Source organism: Caenorhabditis elegans, chromosome IV (assembly GCF_000002985.6).
Source record: "Caenorhabditis elegans chromosome IV".
In the NCBI taxonomy this organism is placed as follows: domain Eukaryota; kingdom Metazoa; phylum Nematoda; class Chromadorea; order Rhabditida; family Rhabditidae; genus Caenorhabditis; species Caenorhabditis elegans.
This window is the reverse complement of record NC_003282.8, coordinates 7,698,951-7,726,432: the sequence shown is the minus strand read 5'-3', so window position 1 is coordinate 7,726,432 and position 27,482 is coordinate 7,698,951. Positions and strand designations below refer to the sequence as shown.

At 34.4% G+C, this 27,482-nt stretch overlaps 7 protein-coding genes and 4 non-coding genes across 15 annotated transcripts; 6 read left to right on the top strand and 5 right to left on the bottom strand.

The window, feature by feature from the left end:
• Positions 1–3,233: 3,233 nt before the first annotated feature.
• pzls-1 lies at positions 3,234–5,871 on the top strand (the record flags this gene model as incomplete). 2 transcript variants are annotated; one of them, NM_068861.6, is made up of 5 exons in its annotated part: positions 3,234–3,364; positions 3,849–3,964; positions 4,015–4,768; positions 4,830–4,943; positions 5,657–5,871. In NM_068861.6, the coding sequence occupies 5 exons, from the start codon at positions 3,236–3,238 to the stop codon at positions 5,798–5,800; spliced, it is 1,257 nt and encodes a 418-aa protein (NP_501262.1). The 2 variants fall into 2 exon arrangements, with proteins under 2 accessions (NP_501262.1, NP_001368433.1); NM_001380340.1 differs by lacking the exons at positions 3,234–3,364; positions 3,849–3,964 and having other exon boundaries at positions 4,025–4,768; positions 5,657–5,800.
• Positions 5,872–5,918: 47 nt separating this feature from the next.
• On the top strand, positions 5,919–5,939 carry 21ur-10237. The gene has a single exon (NR_056232.1).
• A 2,327-nt stretch (positions 5,940–8,266) lies between these two features.
• On the bottom strand, positions 8,267–8,413 carry F33D4.13. Its single transcript, NR_056231.1, has one exon. It is a non-coding gene; the product is annotated as an Unclassified non-coding RNA F33D4.13 (non-coding RNA).
• Positions 8,414–8,416: 3 nt separating this feature from the next.
• On the top strand, positions 8,417–12,269 carry F33D4.6 (the record flags this gene model as incomplete). Of its 3 annotated transcripts, NM_001307241.3 has the most annotated exons (9): positions 8,417–8,816; positions 8,968–9,065; positions 9,485–9,637; positions 9,809–9,874; positions 9,922–10,039; positions 10,090–10,140; positions 10,704–10,964; positions 11,050–11,121; positions 11,286–12,269. In NM_001307241.3, 9 exons carry the CDS (start codon positions 8,424–8,426, stop codon positions 12,090–12,092), a joined length of 2,019 nt encoding a protein of 672 aa, NP_001294170.1. The 3 variants fall into 3 exon arrangements, with proteins under 3 accessions (NP_001294170.1, NP_501260.2, NP_501261.2); NM_068859.6 differs by lacking the exon at positions 11,050–11,121; NM_068860.2 differs by lacking the exons at positions 11,050–11,121; positions 11,286–12,269 and having other exon boundaries at positions 8,424–8,816; positions 10,704–11,015.
• On the bottom strand, positions 12,223–15,445 carry nhr-8 (Nuclear hormone receptor family member nhr-8). Of its 2 annotated transcripts, none has more exons than NM_001027998.6 (9): positions 15,204–15,445; positions 14,563–14,655; positions 14,222–14,514; positions 13,803–13,896; positions 13,546–13,753; positions 13,142–13,342; positions 12,625–13,095; positions 12,508–12,577; positions 12,223–12,432 (listed from the first exon to the last, which is right to left on the bottom strand). In NM_001027998.6, the coding sequence occupies exons 1-9, from the start codon at positions 15,282–15,284 to the stop codon at positions 12,264–12,266; spliced, it is 1,680 nt and encodes a 559-aa protein (NP_001023169.1). In that variant the 5' UTR covers positions 15,285–15,445; the 3' UTR covers positions 12,223–12,263. The 2 variants fall into 2 exon arrangements, with proteins under 2 accessions (NP_001023169.1, NP_741445.1); NM_171382.6 differs by having other exon boundaries at positions 12,235–12,432; positions 13,800–13,896; positions 15,204–15,289.
• On the bottom strand, positions 13,072–13,092 carry 21ur-14273. The gene has a single exon (NR_056230.1).
• A 159-nt stretch (positions 15,446–15,604) lies between the features above and the next one.
• Positions 15,605–16,388, bottom strand: mrps-24 (Small ribosomal subunit protein uS3m). Its single transcript, NM_001028005.6, has 4 exons — positions 16,294–16,388; positions 16,140–16,245; positions 15,987–16,087; positions 15,605–15,902 (listed from the first exon to the last, which is right to left on the bottom strand). The coding sequence occupies exons 1-4, from the start codon at positions 16,384–16,386 to the stop codon at positions 15,708–15,710; spliced, it is 495 nt and encodes a 164-aa protein (NP_001023176.1). The 5' UTR covers positions 16,387–16,388; the 3' UTR covers positions 15,605–15,707.
• A 308-nt stretch (positions 16,389–16,696) lies between these two features.
• On the top strand, positions 16,697–17,241 carry emc-6 (ER membrane protein complex subunit 6). Its single transcript, NM_068857.7, has 3 exons — positions 16,697–16,754; positions 16,807–16,886; positions 16,930–17,241. Exons 1-3 carry the CDS (start codon positions 16,705–16,707, stop codon positions 17,133–17,135), a joined length of 336 nt encoding a protein of 111 aa, NP_501258.1. The 5' UTR covers positions 16,697–16,704; the 3' UTR covers positions 17,136–17,241.
• A 107-nt stretch (positions 17,242–17,348) lies between these two features.
• mrpl-1 (39S ribosomal protein L1, mitochondrial) lies at positions 17,349–18,858 on the top strand. Its single transcript, NM_068856.6, has 4 exons — positions 17,349–17,434; positions 17,485–17,710; positions 17,760–18,489; positions 18,657–18,858. Exons 1-4 carry the CDS (start codon positions 17,350–17,352, stop codon positions 18,747–18,749), a joined length of 1,134 nt encoding a protein of 377 aa, NP_501257.1. The 5' UTR covers position 17,349; the 3' UTR covers positions 18,750–18,858.
• Positions 18,859–19,528: 670 nt separating this feature from the next.
• F33D4.4 (Putative sphingolipid delta(4)-desaturase) lies at positions 19,529–22,560 on the top strand. The gene is made up of 6 exons (NM_068855.5): positions 19,529–19,720; positions 19,766–19,890; positions 20,385–20,803; positions 20,858–20,951; positions 21,618–21,815; positions 22,169–22,560. Exons 1-6 carry the CDS (start codon positions 19,531–19,533, stop codon positions 22,223–22,225), a joined length of 1,083 nt encoding a protein of 360 aa, NP_501256.1. The 5' UTR covers positions 19,529–19,530; the 3' UTR covers positions 22,226–22,560.
• A 3,111-nt stretch (positions 22,561–25,671) lies between these two features.
• F33D4.11 lies at positions 25,672–25,894 on the bottom strand. Its single transcript, NR_056229.1, has one exon. It is a non-coding gene; the product is annotated as an Unclassified non-coding RNA F33D4.11 (non-coding RNA).
• Between the last annotated feature and the right edge of the window lie 1,588 nt (positions 25,895–27,482).

Genomic DNA, 27,482 nt, shown 5'->3' with positions numbered 1-27,482 from the left:
AAATATCATTGGATTGACAATTATGTCAAAGCATTGAACTTGAAAGTGACGTTGATGACATTCTACACATTGAATAAGCCAGAATATTATTTCTGAAGAGTTGACAAGTTACATACATTTAGTACTTCAACAATATCGTCTACGGTTATAAATTTGTTTAGATTCAGAGAACTTTATTGAAATGTCGCCAGATACTCCGCTCATTTCAGTCGGCCAATGTCCTAATCTACTTCAAACTGTACAACACATGTGTCAGACCAATCCTGAAATATCGCTGCAAAGTCCCTCCACAATTGCCCTTTCATATAGGCTAGATTCCCCACTTTGCTTCTATTCACGTAAAGTTTTTCACAGATGTTATCTGAAATACTCATCTTATTATGATAGCTTTTCCTAATTTGAACCAAAAAGCACCTCTCAACAAAAGACTCCTCATAGTTTTTAAAACATTCTAAAGCATTTTTAAGAGATTAAATCATTTTCTGACTTTATTCTTATATGTTAAATGTGTTTGTTCTAAAAGATTTTGTGAATACATTTTGCTTCATAACTTATCCCATCTACTTGTCCATTGACTCCTGCCAATTGTTCGTATCATTAAAACAAGATAAATATTCAAATATAACGTTTACCGTTAAAAAGTTCAGTTTCTGTTTAAAAAAAAGTTTTTTAAAACATTAATTAAACTTGAATGATCTACACCATTTCTTAGTTGTTCATTATCAGCTTAACCATTATCGTTCCATTTTGCTTTTTGGTTCATTGTTTCCACCCACATAATTTTGTCTATTGATAAGAGATTTAGGCCGGCTCTGATAAGTTTTTGGTTTCGTAAACCTTCTCATATGACATTAGTAGCACAAAGTTCAATAAATGACCGGAAAAGCTGTATATGCTCCTGCTGGGTTATTAATGAAGAATAAATAAATATTTTATACCACAAGGATGGGAACCTGAAACAGTATGAGAAAAATGCACATAATAATCGAAAATCGTTTTTGACACTAGTTTCTATATTAGTAGTGCACAATTTTATCTACAATATTCCATATAAAAATAATCAAAACACCCCTTTTTTGTGCCCTTTCTCTATTTTTGAACCCTCTAAACATTTATTCCAAAATATCATCATAATATGGCTCTCTGTTATTTTGGCAAATTATTCCCTCAATTAGCATATTGAAATTGCATTTTTCACTGGACAGAACTGTCGCCTCGTTCACTTTTTATGTTTTTAAAAAGACACGACAATGAAAGAATTCAAAACGAGAGACATAGATAGTCAACTGCAACACAAAATGATTGATGAGCACAAACAAGGCGGCTCTTGCTCACTATCATTGCACATTAGCCTCCCCTGTGTCTCCTCTGTCCCTTCAGGGAGTTTCTACTTCTTCCTGAGATTCATCTTTTTTTAACGTCTTCCTGTCGTTTGTCTCACATGTGTTTCTGGTTCGTCACTCGTAATACCCATTTCAATTTTTTATATATTTTTCCCTCATTTTCCCCGAATCATCATCTTTGTCGCCGTCGTCGTCTTCGTCGCCATCAAAATGGCAAACAAATCGGAGACGAGACTCAGTTGAAAACCAATTCAATTATCTTTTTCTCTCATACCCAGATATCTTGAGATGTATATTTGAATTTTGGTGAATTTGAAAGCAGACTACATTATTTTTATGTTTTTCTTTTAAGAAACTTATCTAACAAATCTTCTTCAATTTTTAAGTTAAAAAATTATGGTGTCCAGGAGGCTTTGACAATATTTTTCAACTGTTTAGTTGTTTTTTTTCAGTGAAATATCAGCAGCTTCCTCTACAAAGAAAGACAAAGATTTTTCGACCAGCCTCTCTCTAAATTGGATCCAAATTTTTATTTTAAAAGTTGTACATAATTGGCCAAAACAATTTTTTTCAATGTTTCCTCTAACGTGGAGTTCAATGGCAAAGTTTTCTAGGAAAAAACTTTTCAAATTTGTGTATTTTTTTACCTATCAGAAGTTTAGAAGCCTACCAAAAAAAATTATACGTATTTAACATTGCTGAGTTTGGCCAATTATGTACAACTTTCAAGATAAAAATGCAATAATGTTTTAAATTTCTCCTAAAACCCTAATGTTTCGTAAATTTGGCAAACTACCAAAACGTTGACTGAAAATGTTAGAATTCTTTATTGAGATATTTCCTTATTTCTTACCAATTCTGAGAATGTTTTGATTAACGATGACAAAATATCTTCGGAAATCTAATACCTCTACGCTTTTCAATATCAAAAATTTACGCGTCAGTTGTTAGGAAAAGTGCGAAAAAAAAGAAAATAGAATAACAACAAAAGTCGATTCGATCCAATTTACGACTTGTTCCTGTTTCAAAAAAAACACATTTTTAGATCGTGATTCTATATAAAAACCATTCGAACACCTTAAAAAGTTATCTTAGCTACCGAAATATATAATCTTATTTTCCCTGATTTTGTGAGTTAATCTTATGCGTTTTATTAAATTGAATGTGATCGATCTAAATTCAAAGTGTAGAAGATTATTCAATGTGTTCAGTGTCCGTCTGTGTATGTGCTCTGCGGAACGAAAACGTGAAAATTAATTGCGAATTGAAGTGACGCAAGTGTTGCAATTCGAGATTTACGACGTGCCGATAGATTCCTACTCCTCCCTCTTCTTTTCATGTCTCATTTCTCTTTGGTTTAACAATTCTCCCGAGTTGTCAGCTAGATGAGTTGACGGGTCCCCGTGCCCCAATTCTCTTGGCTTCTTCACCTATCTCTCGACCTCTTTTCGTTCATATTTTATATCGGTCAAACGCGTTTTTTTCTCGCTTGTTCGTATGTCTTCGTGATGTTGTTCTTCTCTTTGTTTTATGAGCCCATTTTACTAATTTATGGGTTTTTATGGCTAGTGAGTGCAGGTGGCCTCTCTCGGTTCTGCCAATTTATCTTCTCTCTCCTTCCTTTTTTGTTCCTCTTCATCTATTTCTCTACAACAAGACCTACTCTTAACTTTCTTGCTCAATTGAAAATCAGACACATTTTTTTATAACCGAGGCTTTGACAAATTATTTTTGCTTTAAGATATTTATGCGTCTAGACTTTTATTGTCAAGTTGGGTATACCTGAAAGTATTCCCAAAATATCTGAAATTTTTTAGAAAACTTTATTTTATTTATTTAAATTTCGTCTCGAAAAGTTTTGAAATTTTCAATATTTGGTGTTCTTTTTAGAAATGGCGTCATTCACATCACCCGACATCGATGAGAAGCTTGCAATTCTTCACAGAGAAATGGCATCTCTACGTGTCGAATGTGACCGTCTTCTCAACAAACATCTCATCGTTGAGCACACTCTTTCACAGGTAAACATAATTGTTTATCACTTGGAACACTTGGATTTATCACCAGTAGTTTCTTATTTTCACTAAGAGTCAGTCGTGAAGTTTTTATTGCTTGTTTTATAGATGTTTTGAACATTCACGGCGAACTTTACGAAAAAAAAACAAAATTACGTTTGTTCTTGAATAGTTTTTGTGGTTGTTTTTTGATAGCTGCACGTCCAACGGAAATAATTTTTGATGTAGTTCGCTATTTTAGAACTGTCAATACTTGAAAAATATCTATATGAATGTCAAAGTAACTTACTAAAAAATTTAAATCTACTCATAAATTATCTGAACTGACAAAACCGAAATTATTGATTTTAATTAGATTTGTTTTCCAAACACTTTGAGATATAAATATAACTGGCAAACAACAAAACTGCTCAACTCATCCAAAAAACTAAAAAAGCTTTAAAAATCCAGGCAAAGATTCTATCTGAAAAAAATTTGTTCTTGATTTCAGAGTTGCTCTGGTTGGCCGAACGGAGCTGCTGATACTTCTTCAGCGTACAATACGGGTGGTGAATCTTGTAGAAGTGTGTCAGTGACGCCCGATGGTGTTTTTATACCCACAACCAGGTTGGTTAATTACAATAATTACGCAATAAATATCTTTTTGATTTTTAAAGTAATTCTCAAATGATCCAGTCACAACCATCTCCACGAGTTCTCCGTCGAACTGTTAAGATGGCAAGTCCAGCAGTTCAACGACGTTTAGTTCCACAAAATCTTCCAACATCATCTTCATCTCGACCTCCAACAGTTCTACTTCCTCATGACAGTCCTGAACAACCCAGTCGACCAATTCACAGAATGCATCAGGAACTTCCGATTCCAGAAGATGTTGTGTCAATGGTGTCATCAAATAAAACTCAGAGATCTATTATCCGGGCTCCATCTGCCGTTTTTGGAGCATTAAAAGGAAGCAGTTTGAGGAAATTATCAATTTCTCGAAATATTCAAATGACTACTAAAGTCAATAAAGAAGAAAGTGATCGAAAAGAGAAAGAAGCTGAAGAATACGCGAAAAGATTCCGAATTCCATCGTATTCAGTTGTATTGAAAGAAGAAAAACGAAAAAGTTCTTTCCGAATTCCAGTTCCGCATTACTTTCGATCCTCAAAAGCGAAATCAAAAGTATATCAAGTTGATGCTCCAGATGAAGAAATTGAAGAAGTTATTGATGAAGAGAAAATGGCTGCAAAGACTGATTTGGGAGACACAACTGTTCATTACAAATGGAAAGTTAAACGAAGATGTGATGGATCAAGATATATTGTCAAAAGACCAATTCGAAGTCAAATTTTGAAAAAAAGAGAAGCACAGGTGTATCGTGAACGAGCACCAATTTCAACCGATGATGATGCAATGAGCGAATTAAAGGTTTGTCACTGAAAAATATAAATTAATCTGCATTTCAAATAGCTTTACTGATTCTTTTCAGCTTGGAAGGTATCACACGAAGGAAGAAAGAAAAAGGATATTGGAAAGAGAGAACACGAAAAAAATGTTGAAGCTTCAGCAAAAAATGATGGAAAAGGCACATCCGTCGGAGCAGGTAATGTTGTTTTCTTTTGAAAGAAATAGGTTTGTGGTGTGCCCTCACAAAAGTTTATTTTTTAATGAGGAAATTATCAACAGAAGTGAATACAAAAAGATTAGGCTTCTAGGCAGACATTGAATCACTCTCAATCATTATAAAATCCTACAGAGCAAGCGCGAAGAATATAGGTCACAATTAACCGGCATACAGGCCGGATAGATCAAACTAAAGATCTTGTGTGCGCGGGACCACTTTAATAGATCGGAACGTCAATTGGTGTCAATTTAATATTTTCAAAATCTTTTCGAAAACACACATTCTTACCCGATATAACATTTTTAATGCAATTTCAGTTTCACAATTAAATAAAAAATTAATTCACAAGATACATTTTTAAATAGGACGACTTTGAGATGACCAATACTAAAAGTTTGGACCAAATTATTTCGGAGTTACATTGAGCATGAAAGATAGAAATTTTCAGAAAGATCTGTTGAAATCTTTTACTATTGAATTACACTATTGTCGTTTCAAAGTCAGGAGTAACGTGTTGAACATTTTTATTCAAGAAAATATTTCAAATTGATATTTTGACTTTCCATTGTCACACTTAAAAAAATACTTAGCCAACATTTTGGAACAATTGAATGAAAGGTTACAAATTTAAAAATAATCTTAGTTTCTTACATTTATTATTTTTCATCTTCTTGAAACAATATTTTTTCCAGGTAATATATCAAATGTCACAACAAAAGCTTGCTCGCCAAAAAGACGCAATGGTAATGGATGAATTTGTAACAACAAGAGAAGTACTTTCAAGTCGAACACGCCCAGATGGTATTCATGGAGTTGTTTCAGTCACAACCGTATAAACATTCATATTTTCTCATATCTTCTCGAAAAGCCTACTTCACAAAATTACGGATAAATTCTTATTTTAATTCACTGTTTCAAACAATTTTTAAAAGACACAACCAATCGGCAAAATAATTTCATGTGACCTCAAATTCGTCCCACCTTTCGAATATCTACGAATTTTTTTAAACTCGCTGGTTTTGTATGCCGACCTGAAACTGTCAATTTTTTTTGAGCACTAATGGTGAAAAATATCGAGAGCGAATTTTTAAAAGAATATTATGGAGTTGTGTTTATATGTTTACATTATCTTTTTTGTTAATCCTGCAGTCTAATACAAAAATAATTCAAATCAGAAGCGGGAATGATTTTGAAGTAGAACAAGTGGATTTAATAAGGATTGACCAATCTCCCCCACGTCTACAAACTTAAAACATTTTCTCCTCGAGGAGGTCTCCGCCGTTTTGTTTGGTCATTCAAGAAAGCGAGTTTTTTGATAGTGTATGTTCGTGGATCGGAACACTTGATAACAGAAAAAGAATGGATGAAAATGAAAATGGAAAAAGTCGTTAGTAGTTTATTTCTGTCAGATAGAAACTAAACAAATAAAAACGAAATGTAAAGTAGTAATGAAGTTAATTGTGAAACGGAAAAACCATGCAAATCAGGTAAATGAGATTAAAGTGACCATATAATTTTGAAGTAAATCCAAGAACGCTTTCTTTTTTTGGTGAAATTTTTGAATTTGGATTATTTTTTCTAACTCGTGTTATAAATAACTTTTATGACAAAAACGATTTGAAGTTTGATAGGCAAAAATATCTTCCTACAAAGTGAATCGTAAATTGACAGAATCTTTAGGTACAATGAACTAAAATTCCATATCTTACATTGCTACGAAATGAACATAAAATCTACACATGTGGTTCGCCATTTTTAAATACTTTTGAGCACTAATATTTTAGATGCGTTTTTCAAATAGCTAGTTTTCCTGCGGTGACACCAAAATTTCAGCAATATTTAGTAGAGACCTCGGGAGGTGACAATTTCAAAAATATAAAATATAAAAATAAAAAATTCTTGATAAGTATTGCCCTTATTACAAGTGTGATAACTACATTTCATAAGTACTTTTTAACTGCGAAACATCTGTATAAAATACAAAAATAAGCTACGATATTTGACAAAGGAATTCCCGAAAAAAGTGAGTTTTCATCGCCACAAATTTATTCATAATTCTCCGAGACCTGATCTTGAAAATTGCATTCGATTCCGACACGTTTTTACGTGAAGATAAATGTTTTGTTGGGTCATAAACGGAAATATCTATCTCCGTACCTTATCTATCACTTAATTTAGCAGCTAACATAGCATCTTTTTCTTTCTTTTTTTTAATAATTTTCACGCATCTTTCTCTATATCTCTTCTATCCAGAATGTGCGTATTCAAAAACTGGCTTGTTTGTTTCAAGCGGTGGCGTCGTCGATTCCGATTCTCGTATTTCCCTATCAGGCTTCTCCTCTCGATTCTTTGCCCCCCTAAAAGAGAACTTGATCGAGACCTCTTTTTGCGAATATTCTTCTGAGATCTTGTGTGCGTTTCTCTTTTTGTTGCTGTTTCTTCCTCCCGCCTCCTGTGCCTTCATAGAGTCAGTCACAATTGGTGATAATAAGATACATTTCATTGTGTTTGAAACTCCCAATTTCATTCTTCATTAGGTGATTCTCTTATGTAGATTTGAGCCTTTGACTCTGAACTTTTTTTTTTAATTTTTACCGTTGAAACGCTAGAAAGTGATAACCAATCACCATATCCGGTGTTTGTTTCAAAGTATTATTATTGTTCTTTAGAATTTGAATCTAGCACCCTAAAACGGACAGTAGAAAATTTTGAAAATTCCAACCTTTTTTGGTGATAAAATTGTCGCTTACTGTCGCTTACCTATGCTTTTTGTTAGGCTAGTTTACCAGGTCCATCTACGCCTCACGTCCAAGAGTTAAGATTGGACAAAGAAGGAGTATCAAAGAAAAGACGGCAGGTTACGTTAGGATTACTGTAGAAGTTTTTCTACTGCTATACAATTATCCAGTGTTGCAGAACTCCTTTCACACTTTTCTCTACGCATAATCGAAGATTTGCAAGCCCACATTAGCGCATGCAAGCAAGATTACATGCTTATCTAAAAACCGATCGGGCTAATAGAAACCGTCATTATTATATATAATATCTTGTTTCCGTTTTTCGTCACTTATGCCTCATGCATCAAATTCACTCTGAATAGAGTGTGGAAAAGATGGACGTTAGCATTTTCCTAATAGTTCTCCTTCTCTCACTTCTAATTACCAACTTTCTCTCGGTCCACACGTAATTTTTCTATTTATTTATGTACAGGTAGCTTGGTGAAAGGGGCGGGATGAAGTAGCCGACAGACATTCCCCCGGGTTGAACGCTTCATTTCCTTTTACTTTTGGATTCTTTCCGGGGCTTTCTGGCGTTCATTCTTCTTCATTACCCATTTCATTTGGTACTTTTTGTTTGAACATCTGAGAATTGATTCTTGATTTTTTTTTTCATTTTGTCCAAACTTCGTGGTTTTTTTTTTGTTTTTTAGGACTAATTAGAATTAAATGTATGTTTCAGATGAGACATCTCTTTGTATTATTGCCAGCTCTTCTGGCAATTACTAATGCTCAAGATCATTCAATTGACATTCGAGCACTTGTACGAGATACAATTGATGCAATCAAAGAAGTTCCAGAGATGATGAAGAATCAGAATCAAACATCCACAAGTTCTACGCCAGACGTATCCACTCCTCAACCAGAGAAAGTTGTCAAGGCTCGCGAAGATGTTTATGATTCCCTTTTGAAACTTCCTTCTGATATTATGTCTCAACTTGCAAGAGATGCAGGATTTGTTAGCGAGAAAGATCAGAAGATTCAGAAAAACGCTGAAGTATCAGAGAAAAAGAAAGAAGAGACCGAAAGAGTTGAAAAGAAGAAAGAAGATGACGAGTCGTTCAGCTTCAAGACGGTAAGTAAACATTGACAGACAAGGCAAAGTACATCCGGGAACATATCCAATTGGGTGTGAAAGTTCTTCGCAATCTGTCATTCAAAAAAGTTATTGCTTTCACTTTCAAAGCATGCTAACTAAAATTGTTGAAACAAAACAAGCATTACAGGTAGATGACGTTAAAAAAGAAGAAAGAAAAGAAGAAATTGAACGTCCATCTGTTGCAGCAAAAGCTGATGATAATGAGGATATCTTCTCCATCTCAAGGTAAACTTTCAAGTTGAAGGTAACCTTAACTGTATGGCTTTGCATTCAAAATATTTTAATTGCATGTTTTTTTGCAAGATCAATAATAAGTGCTGGCAAAAATAGATAGATAACTGAAAAACTAGAAGTGTTAGAAAAACAAAATGCTGAAAAAATACATTTTCTTTAAACATAGTTGAACTTTTTTGCAAGCATTTATAGAGGTGTCGGAGTTTTCCTGCACTGCAATTTTAACTAATTATACTGATTTGAAAACCATTTTTAAATGTATATATTTTTCTTATTATTTTAGCTCTTCAAATATATATTTTGGGAACAAACCGTTTCCTGTAAAAACTCAAAACGAATTGAAAGTAGTCTTGTTTGGAAATTTGCATTGAACTCTACTAGTAACTAACTACAATAACCATCCATTCCAGACTTATATCAGCTACTGGAAATGCAATCAGAGAAGCACAGGCTGCTCAAGCTGCTCAGAAGCCGCAACAGACTCCACAACAGGAACCAATGATCACCTTGCCACCTCTTGTTCCATTGCCACCAGTACCACTTCAAATGCCCGCTCTTCACATGTAAGACAGCTAAATGTCATTTTGACTTCATCTTTTTCATGTTCTTGACGTTTGACACTCACTAACCAGCTAAACCGGTTTAAAAAGGGGGAAGTGAAAATGTCGGGTGGCGTTGGTCAAAGAAGAAGCTAAGAAACAAGGGTTTGTGAGTGACCGTTTGTCATATTTCAGACCAACAACTGCCGCTCAACCAGTCACTGAAATCATGTATCGTCCGGTAACCAGAGACGGAAAGACGTGAGTATTGAAAGCACACTGCTTGTCAAAAATGTTTTGTCTTTTAGTGTCTACGAACAGGTTGTTGTTTTGAAAGAAGCGAACGGATCAGTCAAAATTCTTCCAAACACCTTGCTTCAACAGTTACCTGAAGTTTCGACAAAGAGAGTAGAGATTAAACAAGTGGTTCGTCGGGCTTTGTATAATTGAATTATCGCGTTACCAATTTTTTTTAGAAATCCCGGTCTGAGGCTACTGAATTCTTGGCCCCAACATTCCCTCCAATGGTAAGTTAATATTTTTCATGAATTTCAATACTTTTGTTTTACTACATATTTGGAAAACGTTTTATCAGTATCACTTCAAAGCACGAATGACCAGGACTGCGCAGCAACAGTGTGCATGTTCTCCGTTATTTTACATTAAATTTCGAAGTTGTAATATAGAGAAATATTTACTTTATCTGAAAATGCGTTTTGTTTGATTTGGGACTGATTTGGACTGAGAAAGTGCTCAAAAATTATCTGAAAGTTGAAATTATCTGGGGGAACATTACCGAAAAATTGTTCGGCAATTTTCACCAGCAATTTTGAACTCATACGATTTTTGATTATTTTTCCAATTTATTCAAATAAAATGGTAGTTATTTTTCAATAAAGTAAATAATTGTCTATACTTTATCATTAAATTTATTGACAAATATCGGGGAACAAGTCCCACTGTCTTATTTTGTAGAAGTGCTGAAGTGGCTCCATAAATGCATCCAAGAAACTGAAAAATGAAAGTAAAAATTTGAAAAAAAAACCCACACAAAAACTACAAAGTATAGTTTCAATTCCATTATTTTCAGATCAACTTGTTCACTGATCCAACAACCACTACCACTCCAACCACTACCGAAGAACCAGAAGTCACGACAATTGAAGAAGTTGAGCAAGAGACAATTAAACCAAAACGCAAGTCCCTTCCAAGACGAAAGATTCATTATCTTGAAAAAAAGGGAAAAGACATGCATTCTCGTCAATTTGGAGCAAAAACTGTTCAGATGAGTGATCCAATCGATATTCAAGCACAGGAGGAACAGGAACCAGTCAATATTCTTCAAAAAGAGGTAAGTCTTATTTATTCTCTCTCTCTTCTTGGTATACTCTGTTCATTCTAATCAATCACATTTGCTAATCTAACACTTGTCTCAGGGAAGCATTCGTGTGTACAGCATCAATCGTAAAAGAAAGATTCGCAAACCACGTGTCGTCAAAGTTGAAGAAGTAACTTTTTGTTTTATGCACTTTTAGATGCCTTCGGATAAGTTAATTTTGGGGGCCTTTTTAATTTGCACTCAATTGCTGTCAGCACGTTAGCTGCAAATTCAACTAATAACTCATTTGGGAATATCTTTTTAGTTTAAAAATCCTCATTTTTATCATTTCAGAATGAAAAGGTTGAAGAGAAACCAGTTGAGGAGGAAGAAGAAGCAACGACTGAACCACCAAAGAAGAAGAGAAAGATGAGAAAGAGTCACAAAACATCAAAGAAAGAAAAGAAAGAGATCCGCAAGTTCCCAGATCTTTATGACGAGCAATGGAAGACCCAAGTGGCTCCAAGTGTTTCCCCACCATCCGAAGAGTTTGCTGAGCAATTCGATGGAGTTGATGAGGTTCAAGAGAGCCCAAAAAGACAGGAAACAACCCAACAAGAAGTTCAAAATGATACTCCAATGAATGATGCTATCGAACAGAGAAGCAGCAAGGTTCAGATGTTGACAAAAGAGCAGGAAGAAGAACTTTTGAATAAGGAGGTTAGAAAGAGAGTTATGAAGAGAATTCGTCTCTCAAAAATGAAGACTACAACCACAACAACTACTACTGAAGCTCCAACAACTACACCAGAAGAAGAAGAGGAAGAAGTTGTGACAGCTGCCGTGGAACAGGAAGAGGAAGATGATGTTATTGAAGCAGAAGAGTTAGTTGAAGATGAAGAAGAAGATGTAACAACCACCACCACCACTGAAGCTCCAGTTACACGTGCTCAACGTGTCAAGAAAAACAAAAAGAGAGCTGTTGTGACAAAGCATCAATGCTTGAACCTTCGTAGCTTCGCACGTCAATTCTTGTTTGATACCGTTGAAGAGTTCGCAAAAGAGCACTGTTACTTTATTGAGAACTATTATCCAGCACTAACATGTGCTCGTTCTCATGCTTATGTTGCCAAGTGCCAAAAGTGGTTGAAAGAGGAGTAATTAATTAATACCTTTATATTAATTTTTATTTTGATTTCGATCCAGATCTACGTGTATTTGTTTGTAATATTTTCTCCATCTTTCTGCCCTTGACTTTTGTGCAATTTTCTCAAAAACTTTCTCATGTTAATAAGTGTGCAATATGTGCAATAATTCATGGTTAATAAATGGTTATTCAAAAGAACATAATTCTCGTATCAGAGGATCCAATTGAGCAATATCTAGTCCATAAAACACACGAAGTAAGGTCCTATTCACACGATGAAGCTCGACGACTTGATTCAGAAGATTACTGTATGCAATGTCAGCACGTGATTTACCATATTCAAATGTAAGAAGTCTGAAAGTAGGACAATATTAAAAATGTTATAATCAAAAAGTTATACAATACGTGCTTTTCTCGTACAGTACTTACTTCAAGAGCATCTGGAAATATTTTGCTTGTGTTGAGTGCACTCGTTTACTATCACGTAAGTTGGAGACATCTGAATTAATAACTTTAAAACGAATCAATTTTGAAAAACTGGCTCACGAGGATGAAATATAACAGCTGCATTGAAAATGAGCATCAAATGTTCATTATTCCTCACATCTTCTCCAAACGTTGAAAGCAAGTTCATGTGTGCTTTGTAATGTTCTTCAAGTTTTGGATTCTTAAGAACTTCCACCTTTACCTCCATTTTTCCTCGTACTCCAAATGAATGATTCCAGCTGTTATCACTCTTGTCATAGGCCATAAGACCCCGCACAATCAACAACTCCCCAAATCCACTTTTCAAGAGATTTTTCCTATCGTCCACGTGAAGCTCTCGGAATAGACTTAATTGGCATGCCATGTTAACAATCCTTCGTAGAGCTTCTTCTATTATTCTAAAAACTCCATCAATGCTTTTCGGATTGTGCCATTGAATTAGTGGAGCATTTAATGGCTCATTTTGTACATGAAGTTCTTCTAAAAGAGTTATCTCGTCTTCATTCAAAACTCCAATGTATTTGTCAATCTCTGAAAAGTTGCAAAATTCAAACTTATGGATGACATGAAACAGTACTTGAATGAATTTGTTCTAGCAAATTTGGAGGTAGAGTTTCAGTTACTGGAACTGTGGACACTGCTTGAATTGGAGTCCATGTTCTTTCAGGCATTGGAGGAAAATTCAAAAAGTTGGCTGGCGCAGCCATTTGGGCCATAACACCAAATTGAAATGGTGATAACATTGGAGGATATTGCGATGGCATTTGTGGAGACAGTTCTAAATTTTAGACGTATATTCTTTACTTCAGTACGTATTAATAAAAGTGTTTTCTTGTCGGCTCGGAAGGCGGACGTAACTCTTCTGCCTACTTTGAATTCGTAGTGATAGCCTTCTAGATGAGTTATGTCTGGCTTGTTGTCAAACATTTTTGACAGTGAGGTTCTAGCGTTCAGCTTCACGAGCTGCTCCTAAAAACATACCAGTTATTGAGCTCGGTATAGACGCCGGAGAAACTGTGTAGTTGGTTGGAGATTGAGTAACAAGTTGAGAAGTATTGTAACCACTGGAATCATGTGAAGATGGAGCACAACTGATAACCGACATTGGAGAAAGAGTTGAAGTAGATGAAGAATAAAACGAATCCGAATGATGAAGATGATGGGAGAATGATATATCTTGTGGACTGTTCTGAATATAAAATAATTGATTTTCTTGTATTTTAAACTCTACTAACCACAGCTGTTGTATCCTTTGGTTCGTATGCGGTGAGTCTTTGAGTAATTGGATAGAATCCACACTGGCATTTGCATGTACATCTGTCTTTTGATTTTCTGAAAGTTCAATGTACGATTGTCTGTTACTAGAGTGACGTAGTTTTGTGGTCTTGTGTGATCTACTGATTAGATAATTGTACTTTCTCATACGGTACATATCACAGGTTATCGAGAGACCACTTTAATTAAATAGATTCAATTGAATAAATGTGAGAACGTGCTAAGGCTGCCATGGTAGGCACTTCTTCATGCCTACATACGTGCGCGGCTACTGTTTTTGCATTCTGGGGTAAAGGCGTTTTTTTGTTATTTTCCCGTTATATTATAGTAAATTTGTTGAAACAGTAGTTTATTATTTCCGGATAATTTCATTGAAACTTACTCATTAGCTTTATTGATAAGCTTTTCAAGTAATGCTTTGGGGACACTAATTTGTTCTTCATCATCATTTTCCAAATCTTCTTCAGTATCATCTACTTCCACTTTCAAGTTATTCTTCATATCAGGCTTCTTTCTTTTGAATTTTCCAGAAACAATTGAACTCTTCGGTTTCAAATCATTTAACCATTCACTGTTCATTCCAACAGCAAAACATTTATTCAATCGACAAGCTTGGCAAAACTTGCGAGATGCTGATGTGATTTGACAAGAATCAGAGAAAGGACATTTAATTTCCTTAACACAAAATTTTTAACAACTTGAGTATGCTTTTTTTTTTAAAACCTTATGCTTTGAAGCATTTCGCCTGAAAAACGCCTTACAAGATTCGCAAGTGAGTACACCAAAATTGTATCCATTTGCACGGTCGGAGCAAACCTAAAATTAATTACAATTGTTGGTTTAGAAGTATAAATGAAAAAACGTTTTTCTATTATATTTTTACAAAAATACCACCAGATTTGTAGTAATCCACTATGGAACTCATCTTACGTTTTGGAAAAGACGATATGTATCCAAACGGAATTTTCTTTTTGATTTTTAGGTCAAAAATACGGTACCAGGTCTCGGCACGACAATCTTTGTTCAGTACAAAAAGCTGTGTGCATTTGAAGATTACTGTAATTTCAAGCTGTGGAATTTTCATTGATAATTCATAGCTATTAATACTTTTTTAAAAACATTTATGTGTTTTATTTTAGTTTTTCACGTTAAATATGCATGTTCTTCTAAAGTTTGAAATTACAGTACTCCTTAAAGACTTGTCTTGGCGAGACCGGATACCGTATTTTTTAAGCAAAAATCGAAAAATCTCACGCCGTTTCCAAAATAAAATTACAACTTTCTGATGGTTTTTTCAACTTTTAAACCAGCGTCAAGAGGCTCTTCAATAAAGTGATTATATTCTAAATAATATCAAAACTAACTGTGCAAATTCTGCCAGCAGGCTCTTTTGGTGGAACAGCAGACCTTCGAGACTCGTCCATCGATGGAGAAGACGAAGGCATGGAATGACGAAATTTTTGTTTTAGTGATTAAAATGTTGTTAGGTTTTGCAGATAAGTCACACCACAAGTGGAATAAGATACGAATAATAATCAGTGATTATATGAGCGACGCATAGTTAACTGTGATTCACGTATAGTTAAAAAGGACGATTGAAAGGGCGCAATAGTTTGTATGAAAGACTATGGGGTTTGCTTATCAGTGTGCGAAGTGAGCACAAATATTTATTGATTTTTGTCAAACCAATGCGCTGATTGATAATTTTATGAAGTCTTATCGTTGACTCTCGTATATTTTTCAGGGACCAAAATCCAGAATCCAAATGCCAAAATTCAGATTTATTTTGTTTTTTGGAACACAACAGAAACAATTAAAGAAGTAAAATAAAACTACGGTATTTCGGTTCTATAACAAAGATGAAAGTTTTAGATATAGTTGTATGCTACATCTTCTTCGGATTCCACAAATGCCATTTCTAGCTTCACTGGTTGTTTCAGAAGAATGGAAAGAAATTCTTCTGCAAACCCGAACATCCAGTAGATTCTTCGAATATCGAGTCGACGCGAATATTGAAGGAATCCGGCAACGATCAGTACGTTTCCTCGTCGTTTGATTACAATCTGGAAAAATGTGAAGTTTTGCAAACTTGGATAAGAGAAATAGATACTATACTGAATTTTAAAATTTTTTTGATAAGTTATTACCTCATTTCCACTAACGACTAAATTTTGTGGGAAAAATCCTCGAATGAACCGACGAACAACTTCATCTTGTGCAACAACCAGTGGTTGAGATTGACGGAATTCTAAAAACAAATTTTAAAAATTGTTAAATCGTAATTCAGTTTTGGAACAAACCTTCGAGATTCTGTGAATGCCATGTGAGCCACGATTTTCGCACGCCAATATGATGTGGTTTTTGAGCCATTTCGTATGTAAGAAGTTGTGTTCTATTTGATGTAGACGGAAATTGCAAAATATAAATGGGAAAATAATTGAAAGATCAACAAACCTTGGTTTTACCCGCTCTGTTCTTGAGAAGCATCGATGTTGTCGAAATTTGACGACTGCTGAGGGCTTCGACATGTTGTATACTTCGAAGCATGTCTGAAATTTATAAAAATAATATTTTAAGCAGAAAAATATATTTATAAAAGCGATTCAGTATAAAAGCGAGGCAAATGCAATATTTTTAAAGAAAAAAAATTAGCTAAAAAAAGAATATTGCAAGTGCGCTCCCCAGGACTGATACACTGTCACGTCAGAATGCACAGATTTCTCAGAGACAAATTTATTAATTTATTCTATTTAATTCTTAAATTCCCTTTGCAATCCAGTTTTATTCAATTTTAAATAATTTTATGTTGTTCTAGAACATGTTCTTTTTTGATTATTAGTGTTATTTGTAATTTCAGATTTTCAAATGTCCGATAAATCGTCAAAAGCAGAAAAGAAGAACGATGAGTGTTACAAGTGAGTCGAAGTAAAAATCATGAATTCAATAATCATGTATATATTTCTTCAGCACGGCAGCGATAACCAACAACGTCGAAGCTCTCGAGTTTGGAAGAACGTGTCAGTCGTGCGCCGCCGGTATGGCAGCAGGTAATTTTCAAAAAAAATCATTTAAAAAATCCTTCTTTTACAGGAATTCTCGGACTTACCGGTTTTCAAGGCTTCATTCTCTATTTCATTTCTGTTGGAATCCAGGCCGTTATATGGAACGTGAAATCACAAGGAAACTGGTTGAGCTACTTTCCGGAAAGAAACTCATTCACTTGGTCGCACGGAAATGGTCTTCTCACTTTCGTTCTGCTCTGGGTATTCTTCTACGGAATGGTTCATGTATACTGAGATCCATTTTATTCGCGAAAGTCTACATTCCCTTTTATTTATTTCTAAAATAGATGTATCTATTCTTTTCAACATTTTATACAATTTAATAAATCAATCCAGCTTTAATCTACCTATTTATAGTTCGTCACTGTTTTAACAGATAAAATAACTTTAAAATAACCTTATAAATGTGCTTCCTTGTTATTTAAACTTTTCATTTGTTCTTTTCAGGATGTTATCGTTTGTTCGACAGACGGTATCTTCTACTGGGAGTAACATTCTACGACCAGCGTCAGCGGATGTTATTCAGATTAGAGGTTCGTTTTTTTTTAAAATAAATGTAGTTTTAAAAAAAACTTATTTTAAGGGCGTAAAAGAGCGTTGAAGCAGACAATCACTCGCCAACAAAAACTAGAAAGACGAATGAAAAGGGAAGAAAAAGAGGCAGCCAGAAAACAATACTCATTCATGGAAAAAATCAATATTCGGCGAATGAAAAATCTTCTATCACCATCTCAACAATTTCCAGGCAGACTCAACATTGACGATGAAGCTAATCTCCCTGAAAAGCCAACATTGGATGTTTTCATAAAGTATCAGACCTGTTTTGTGATTTCTATTTTTTATTCTAAAATGTTTCAGATCTCACTTCAAAACGCAATACTACACAGTCTCCGAAGCTCTTGACATGCATCGTGAACTTCAAAGCCCATCAATCTACAATAATCCAAATGCTCCAATCCGTCTTCGCCTTGAACTTAACATGACAACTGAGAGGCAGACGAAAATGGTCACAGGAAGTGATGAAATTGTCCCAGTCCCTCATCCATTCAATCATAACGAAAAAAGAACCATTTTAGCATTCGCTAATGATGTGAAACTTCAAGAACTGGCTGTAGAATCTGGAGCTGAAATGGCTCTTGGACAAGATACCATCAAAAAAATCATCAAGGGACAGTTCAGGACGGACGATTATGATTTCTGTGTATCTCATTCAGATATGGGATCATCGATTCTTCCACTACGTGGAATTCTTAAAATGAGATTCCCAACAAGAGCTAATGGAGGTCTCGGAGAAAATCTTCCAGAGCTTATCGAAAAATTCAAGAACGGAGTGAAACTTAATATCAAAGGAGATCCTGTATATCCCATTTGGGGGCTCAGTGATTGCGTTGTTGGACGGTTATCAATGCCAAATGAACATATTGAAGCCAATATCGCAACTGTAATTGCAGCCGCATGTGCTCATCGTAATCCTGCACTTGGTTCATTTGTCAATCGAGCACTTTTGATGACAATTCCAGGAGAAGAAAATTACGCTATCGATGTAAAACCATGGATTCCAATTCCAACAGAAGAAGAAATTGAAAAGGTAATTTTTAAATGGTTTTTGACGACGCTTAATAATATCGCTTAAATTTCATTATTTCTTCGTAGTATCTCATTAATTTTTAAATTCTTCAAGAAAAATTATTTTTTCTGTTTCGAGTTACCATGCCGACATTTGTGCGAAAACGTTCAAAATTCCATTTTTTGCAGATTGAAAAGAGAAAGAACAAAAAGAAGAAGAAGGACGAAAAGAAGACAGAAGATACAGATGACGTTGCTCCAGTCGTTGCAGTGGCTCTTTAAAGAATTTCTTTGTAGGATTGTTTTAAATTAGTTGTAGATTTTTCTTTGTTTCTTTTTCATATTTTTCTATTTGGTTTTTCGTTGTTTGAAAAATAAATTAAAACATTTTATGAAGTAGCTTCTGTCTTCGAATTAATGGTCAATGCACCCCGATTATTACTTCGACTTACGTGAGAAATAACTGAAATTGTGTGCTCTTCTCTTATCAACCGGAAAATGGCATTTTTGTCGTCAAAAAAAACTTCAGACGCGCCTGATTTTTGTTAGGACTCACTGATTAATTTTCAGCATAGTTTAGATTGTAATTACTCAACAAGTGCCCATTGAAAGGTAGTCTTGCTTTCCGTATTAAGCTTGTATAATCTAATAATATATTGAGAATGCAAAACAATTTTCATCAGGAAAAATAGGTGAAGCATTTAAATGTGATCCAAGAAAATAAGCTATTCACGAATTCGTGTCATCTACTATTTTCTTTATCCTTGAGATTGCATTCTGGTTATTTTTTCACTTTTTTTCCAACGCATGTCTTTCTTATTATTCCATCTCTTTTCCGCAGTCATTATACTTTTTTCTTATTCTCTTCTTCTCTTCATTTTCCTTGTTCTCATTGTATAGTTTTCAATATGTTTCTGATAACCTCTGAGTGATTGACGCTATCACAACTGATTCACATTTCGCGCTTCTTTCTCTTTTAATTGCTCTTTAGGAAAAAAACACGTTTTTTACTTCATTTTCCAGTTTCAAATTGTTTTTTCTAACAAGAGTTTTAATTTCAGACATGGGTCAAGCACCTGCCAAAGAGGAAGATTTCTCTTGGGCTTACACGGAAGAGCCTCATGCTTCAAGACGCAAAGAAATTTTGGCAAAGTATCCACAAATAAAGGAGCTTTTTGGTCAAGATAAGGCATTCCGTCCAGTTGTAGTATGTATGGTTATAGCACAGATAGTTTTTGCATATTTACTTCGAGGTTGGTTCGAATTTAAAAAGGAATATTTAAATATTTTATTTTCAGATTCGGATTGGCTTTTGATTTTGTTCCAAGCTTATTTCGTATCTGGAACTATCAATCATTCACTCACGCTTGCAGTTCATGAAATTAGCCACAATCAGGCTTTTGGTACTAATAGACCACTAGCTGTAAGTTTTTCTCTATCATAATCAAGGGTATCAAATTTCCTCGTTTTTTTGAGTAACTCGACGATTTTTAGAAAATCAGAAAATTAACCATAAAATTCAGTATTTAAAATCAAATTTTGATTATGTTGATGAGAAATAAAAACATATAAATTTCTTCTAAAAAGGGATAAAAATGACCGAAATTTTAATATTTTTTTTTTCGGAAAGTCGAAAACCGAAACCTTTTCCATAAACCGAAAGCCTTGATTATAATATTTGGAATAAGCGTAATTTATGTTGAAATAATCCGAATTTCTTCAAAAATTGAATTGAGAATGTTTTTTTTAAATTAAAGATTCATTGACATACATTTAAAAAAAATGCATAAATACATACAATTATTATTTTGAAAATTAAAAAATTGCTCGAATTTTTTTCAAAAATTGTATTAACCTATAGAATTAAAAACATCAATAATTGTTTCCCTAAATTTCCAAAAAATTGAATTTTTACAGAATCGTATCTTTGGATTTATTGCAAATCTTCCAATGTGTATTCCAATGTCAATTTCATTCAAAAAATATCATTTGGAACATCATCGTAACCTAGGAGAAGATGTCATTGATACCGATGTGCCAACCGAATTCGAAGCCAAAGTCTTCCGGACATGGCTCGGAAAAATGATTTGGATGAGTCTTCAACCACTTTTCTATGGAATCCGTCCATTCATGCTTTATCCAAAATCAATGACTGATTTGGAGTTGATTAATGTTGCAATTCAACTTTTATTCAGTACATTTATCTACACACAATTCGGAGCAAAATCATTTTTCTTTTTGTTCGGAGGACTTGTTCTTGGAATGGGATTGCATCCATGTGCTGGTCACTTTGTTTCCGAACACTACGTTTTCAAGAAGGATCAGGAAACTTACAGGTATGTTGATGCCTCACACTCTTTTTCCAAAAAAAAGCTAAATTATATTTTCAGTTATTACGGTCCAATCAATATGGTAGTTTTCAATGTCGGATATCACGTCGAACATCACGATTTCCCTTACATAACTGGATCAAATCTTCCAAAGGTCTGTTTCATCTATTTTCGACCATTTCGCACCCTCACAAACGGCATTTATGCAAAGAAGGGTCGGCCGGATATACGTATTGAAGTGCTTGAAAGGGCGGAAATTTGTAATTTGATGCTAATATTGAGTTTCGACGACGTTTTGATGATTATCAAATATCAAAAATTAGATGAGGTCATCACTGAACTTTGTAGCCAACGATTGAACATGTCTAACTGATCTAAAAATATTTTTTGGAAGAATTTAGCATAAAAACCATTCATTTTGAAAGAATGATCTTTCCAAACTTTTGGTAAATAGGCAGAAAAAGTTTTGGAGTAATTGAGAAACTTGGAATACTAGTGCATTTTTAACCAAATAATGAGAGTTACTAATTTAAGAACAATATGAATAATTTTTGAAAATTTTTCCACCAGCGCATACTTCGTACCAAATATTAATGTGAGTTTTGATTTTGGACCAAAAGCCAAAAAATTGAAATTTGTGAAACAAAACAAATAAAAAGGATTTTTGATTCAAAAAAATCTTTCAAAACCACATTTTGCTAGAAACAATATTTGCAAAATATGAAAGTGTATACTTGGTGTCAAAAAACCAAATTTCTGTCAAAATACCAAAAAATCCCAACTCTGATTACTTCCAATCGTCATTTTTTTCCATTTCCAGGTCCGCGAGATTGCTCCTGAATACTACCAGGATTGGCAGACTCATGACAGTTGGGTTGGTATGATGGCCGACTTCATTTTTAATCCAAAAATGACCCTCCGCAAAAGAATCAAGAGAAAATATGCAAAACCTGATCAATTCTCATTCTATGGAACTGGACCATATGAGACGAGTCATGTTTATCAGTCAATTGCCAATGTAAGTTATATTTCAGAAATGTTGCAGAAAAAGTGCCATTTTAAATTTAAAAGTCAATAAAAAATATTCCAATGGCTCTCGATGCTATTTCCAAATTTAAATCAGATTATTTGTTCTCTAAAATAGTATATAGGGCACGTCGGCCAAATTAATTATTGACGTAGGCGGTAAATGTTAATTGGGTCAACTTTAATGCTCTTTTTCGCTTGTAAGGGAACATTTTTCAAAAAAAAAGTACTATGACGTCAAAGATGTCCTGTTGACGTTTTCAAAATTTAATATTTTCGAATCAACAGACGCTCATTTTTTATTAGTGGAACCAATAATTTATGGACTATCACAATTTATTTCAGGTTGTGAACATGCTCACTGGATTCGGAGGACGTAAGTCCGTTGTGAAATGCGACTGATCTTTATGCCAACACACAACTTTCTACCAAAAACTCGAGCCAAATGTACAAACTATGGTTTTGATTGTTGTTTTATTCTCTTTTGATTTCGTTTTCACATCCATCCACCTTCTATATTGTTAGTATTATCATTGCCAAGGTCATGCCCTTTTTTGATTCCCGATTAATTCCCAAAATTCTACGCAAAATTATTGTTTCCTCGAAACCCCGCTGGTAACTCTCAAAGACCATTTGATCGCCGCTTGCCGCTTCTTTTTTCACACGTATTTATTTCCTACTAGTTTCCAAATTATTCTTGTTTTGTAGCAATTACAATAAAGTGTAGCTCTTCTTCTATACACTATTCAACCATCACAGCATGGGCACTTGAACAACTTCCCCTTTATCCAGATGACGTTTGTACAAGTTCTTCAAAAACGTCATCTTTTTAGAGACTCACATCTTAGTTTCCAGGAGACATTGTAATATGTGGGAGCACTTGACTTCTTCTGAAATAAGACTTTCAATTTATCATTGGGCTTACGTTTTCAAGTGGTCCCACCTCTCAACAAAGCTTCATTCTCAAGAATATACTACATTCACTTGAAAAGTCCATTGTTTTGTACATATTTACATTTATTTTCACACTTTGCAAAAATACAGTGTGAGAAAGTTCTATAGGACCCCCTTCATTTTTGACGCTTCACCTATTTTGAAAATTTTTTTTTGAAAAATTTTACCGTGGATTGATTCAAAATGTCAAAATATGTGGGCACAAAAATTTTCAGAGGTGTACCTCTAAAACTGGCTGCGTACCAAAAAATGTTGGAAAATAAGGTGTGCAACTTCTATAGGACCCCCTTATATTTTTGACGATTTCATTGAGAAAAAAGCGTTTTTGGAATGAATATCCCGTAAATGATTATGAAAATGAGAATAAACACAGTTTCAAGCAATTTCCTATTGGCATTTGAGGGTTGACCCGCAACTGTCCTGTAACAGTCATGTAACAGAAGTTTCCACGTGTCACTTACCCTATCACAACCACACTTTATAAAATGAGACATGACACTGTTCTAACAACATTCGTACGTTTTTGGAAAAATCCGAAAAGTTTGAGCCCCGCTGCACCGCTGAAACCATGGGCCTATTATTTCAGGCCATTTCTCCGTTTCAGTGAGTACTAATCCGGTCCCGGTGAACCCCTAATCTTGAAAATTGTTTAATAAACTCTCACAATCATTGTGACCGTATCCGGCATCAGCAATAAGGATTTACTAGCCTCTGAGCTGACCCAGAATGAAATTGTCAATAAGGCAAGTTTTCCGTTCTAAAAGTGATGTTATTATGCATAATTTCATAGACTCAGGGTAAAACCAAATATTTAGAACATTACAATAACAAAATCGTGACCAATTTTTTTTTGTGGATGCTAGCTTGATGTTCATGCAAGTTTATTCAACAATTTTCAAAGTTAGGGGCTCACCGGGACCGGATTAGTACAACGGAGAAATGGCCTGAAATAATAGGCCCATGTACGGTTTCAGCGGTGCAGCGGAGCTCAAACTTTTCGGATTTTTCCAAAAACGTACGAATGTTGTTAGAACAGTGTCATGTCTCATTTTAATAGGAAATTGCTTGAAACTGTGTTTATTCTCATTTTCATAATCATTTACGGGATATTCATTCCAAAAACGCTTTTTTCTCATTGAAATCGTCAAAAATATAAGGGGGTCCTATAGAAGTTGCACACTTTATTTTCCAACATTTTTTGGTACTCAGCCAGTTTTAGAGGTACACCTCTGAAAATTTTTGTGCCCACATATTTTGACATTTTAAATCAATCCACGGTAAAATTTTTCAAAAAAAAATTTTCAAAATAGGGGAAGCGTCAAAAATGAGGGGGGTCCTATAGAACTTTCTCACACTGTATAGGTAGGTATTGAAAACGAGAAAGATCAGCGATTTGATGTTTCTGAAGAAACTTTCCGAAATTGGAATTTCTGTTTTTTTTTGTTGCAATTTACAACTTGCCAATTTAAGATGGACCTTGTTGAGCCTGTTATCGTGGCCTACTCAGGACATCAGTGTACCTTTAGAGTGTTCGAAGATGATATTGAAATTATCTCAAAGTCTGAATAGCTTGACGTAAATGCAATATGAATCACTATTATTTATATTAATAACATTTCAAATTCAACAAACTCGCTGAGTTTCTTGAAAAACAAGGAAATTCGTTAGACCGTGTTACCAAAAGTAACCTTATTATAAACTTTCTTGAAAATTCTACGAACGTTTTCTCCTTCTTCTATTTTTATGCATTTTCCATATTTTTCAGATATTCCTCATTCTTATGTTCAATCGAGCATAAATCGAGACACAATAAAATGTAACTTCAACCTCCCACGCCTCACTTCATACCGTATCGCACTCTTTATTTCATAGACACGCCTCTTTTTCGAAATATGCAATTTCCTGAAATCACACGACGTTAGCTGTAATCGGATACGTTCCAAGTGCTCAAAAAATGCAAATTGTTCACTTCACTAGTGACTCCTCCTTGAGCATATTTATTACAAACGGTGTCCCCGTCTAGCATTTTCAATTTTCACAATTGTCATCTCGAAAGTGATCAAATATGATCACTGAGAATTACTTTTTCCATGTTTTTATTAATTTTAGAAATAGTTTTATATAAAATATACAAAACTCGAATAATCTACATAAAGTGAACCTAAAACCAAATATTGATAATATTTACTGAAAATGGAGAGTCTTCATTCTCCACTAGACTGCATATATTCTAAAATCCCGAAATATAAAAAAAAACAAAAGTTTTAAGGAAGTTTGTAAACTGCTAAATTTTCTATTAAAAATATGGATCGTTTGAGGAATTTCTAACATTAATACAAGTTCGATTCCCTAGAACGTTCAAGTAATAATAATAAAGGTTTTTGGTCGACTTCCAAAATTGTGATAAGTGAAAACTGATTGGGAGCTTTCACCACTTTTGGACAGTAAATAGTTTTATATAAGTATATAAGTTTAATAAAAAGTTCAAAAACATTTTTAATGCTTCACTAGAATTTTAGACCGTATTAGCAGTACTGGAGCTTTTACAAACTAACGATACTCCACTATTAAAAGATGGAATAAGATACTGTGAACTTTTTTTTAGACCTAGATTACTACTACAGTTTCCTGAAATATGAAAAAAAAATCTGTAACGGAACCATTCCAGACATCCTCATGTCAATTATTTCCTGATATCCGTTCAAAAAGGTCACACATATTTAGTAAATATGCTCAATTTTCGTATTTCTATCCTAACATCGTCGTAAAAACAAATTCAAATTAACAAAAAGCGTTTTGAAATGAAATTTCGTAACGCTTACCGTAATTAGTAGCCTAAAAACAAAAGGGAGGAGTCGCCACTCTTTTGTATCAATTTGATTTAAATGGAGGAGGCGGAGAGATGAAGAAGAGAGAGACAGAGAGAGAAGATACTCTCCTATTTCTATACAAATGATATTCAACCACTACCATTCATATCATTTTGTTGCCAAATTGTGCCTCCTGATGCTGAATCCTCAATCCATTTCTCCATACTTCCTTTTCACTTCCTCCATTTGGCGGAAGGTGGGCGGTCCTCCCGCCGAAACTTGATCTCTTTTTTATTTTTAAGAAGATCCTTTATGTTTTTTATATTGACGTTTACTTTTTTTTTGGAAGAAAGTGGGTGAACTACAATCAGATTATTTTTATGCTCCGCGAAAATTTAATCATGATCAAATGTGATATATGATGATAATTTGGGAATAAAAAAGTGGAGGTGGAACATAATTTGTGTTCTTACGGACTATAATTTATTTGATATAAAACATCATTATTTCACTTGTTGCAGTCAAAATGTTCAGACTTGCAACCGCTTTTTTCTTTAACCCCATTTAAATAGGTCATTTTGAAACTGAAATTTTAGATATCAATGTAACAATTTTCAGAAAATCATGAAAATGAGAAAATAACACTGAATCTCAATTTTTTCTAACTAGCCGTTTATTAATTAAAACTGTAGTAGCATTTTAGTCGGCATTTTGTGTCAAAACAAATTCATTCTTGTATTTTTTTTTAATGCAGTCAATATCTTAGTAAATTGCCAAATATACGAAACCTATGGAGCGTTTCTGAGGAATTCAGAACACTAGAACACTGTTCAATCCTTGCTACATTTAAATACAGGGTGGGCCAAAAGTATGGTAACACGTTTGCAGCTCTATAACTTTACTAGTGGAGAGAGTTATTACATCAATTTGTACAAGGTTTGTTCTCCATAAAATACTGACCAGATGAACGTTTTGAATTTTCAAAATATTCCCATCCGCATCGCTGCAGGCCTTCAGAACTTTTGAGATCACGACCTTTATGGCACGCAAGTCGGCATTCTGCGGGATTTCTACATTTTTCTCAAGGAATCCATCAAGTGTCTTACAAGTTTTTATAGTTCAAAGAATGCTCTTGGTCTAGAGATTTTTTAAAAACAAAAATCCAAATAATTTCTATCACGGTATTTCTGTCATGGACTGCGGCAGTAGGTTAAGTCTTGAATGGCATAGTCGCCAGAAAGATGGATGTGAGCGGCGAGTAGCAGTATGCAGAAAAATTCATTTTAGTATTTTTCGAGACGTTTTGACCTGACTTTCCAGAATTTTTTTAGAAAATTGAGCTCGAATGATTTTGTGGGTCGTTACGCCTTGCGAAACCAAAAAAACTGAGTAAATTTCGCAAAGTTGAATTCATGAAAAATTCAAAGGTTCTGGCGCCAGTGTCGACACAGAAAATTTTTGTATGCTACAAAAACAATCAAAAACGCTTCTTCACTTCTTTAACTTTAAATTTAACATAAAAATCATACATCTGAAAATTATTGGCGTGCGTGGGAGGTGTGTTTGTGTGGGAAGTGCCGCGTGCCAAATTACCGTTTTTTCGAAAGGGTTCGCCAAATTTTCGAGGTGATAAAGATCGCACCTTATTGGGAAACATTACAAATTTTGAGTCAAATTGAAGGAAATTTATTCAGCTATCAGTGTTTGATAGAAGAATGTGCGTATGACGTGGCAGTCGCGCGAAAAGCTCATGTAAAAGAACGCTTCATGTGTTACCATACTTTTGGCCCACCCTGTATAAATCGTGAAAACATAATTAGATTATAAAAGTAAAAGTCGCCCGGTTTCGATTATGGTTGGCAAAATCTGAGTAATCGCTACTTTTTTTTGATTGC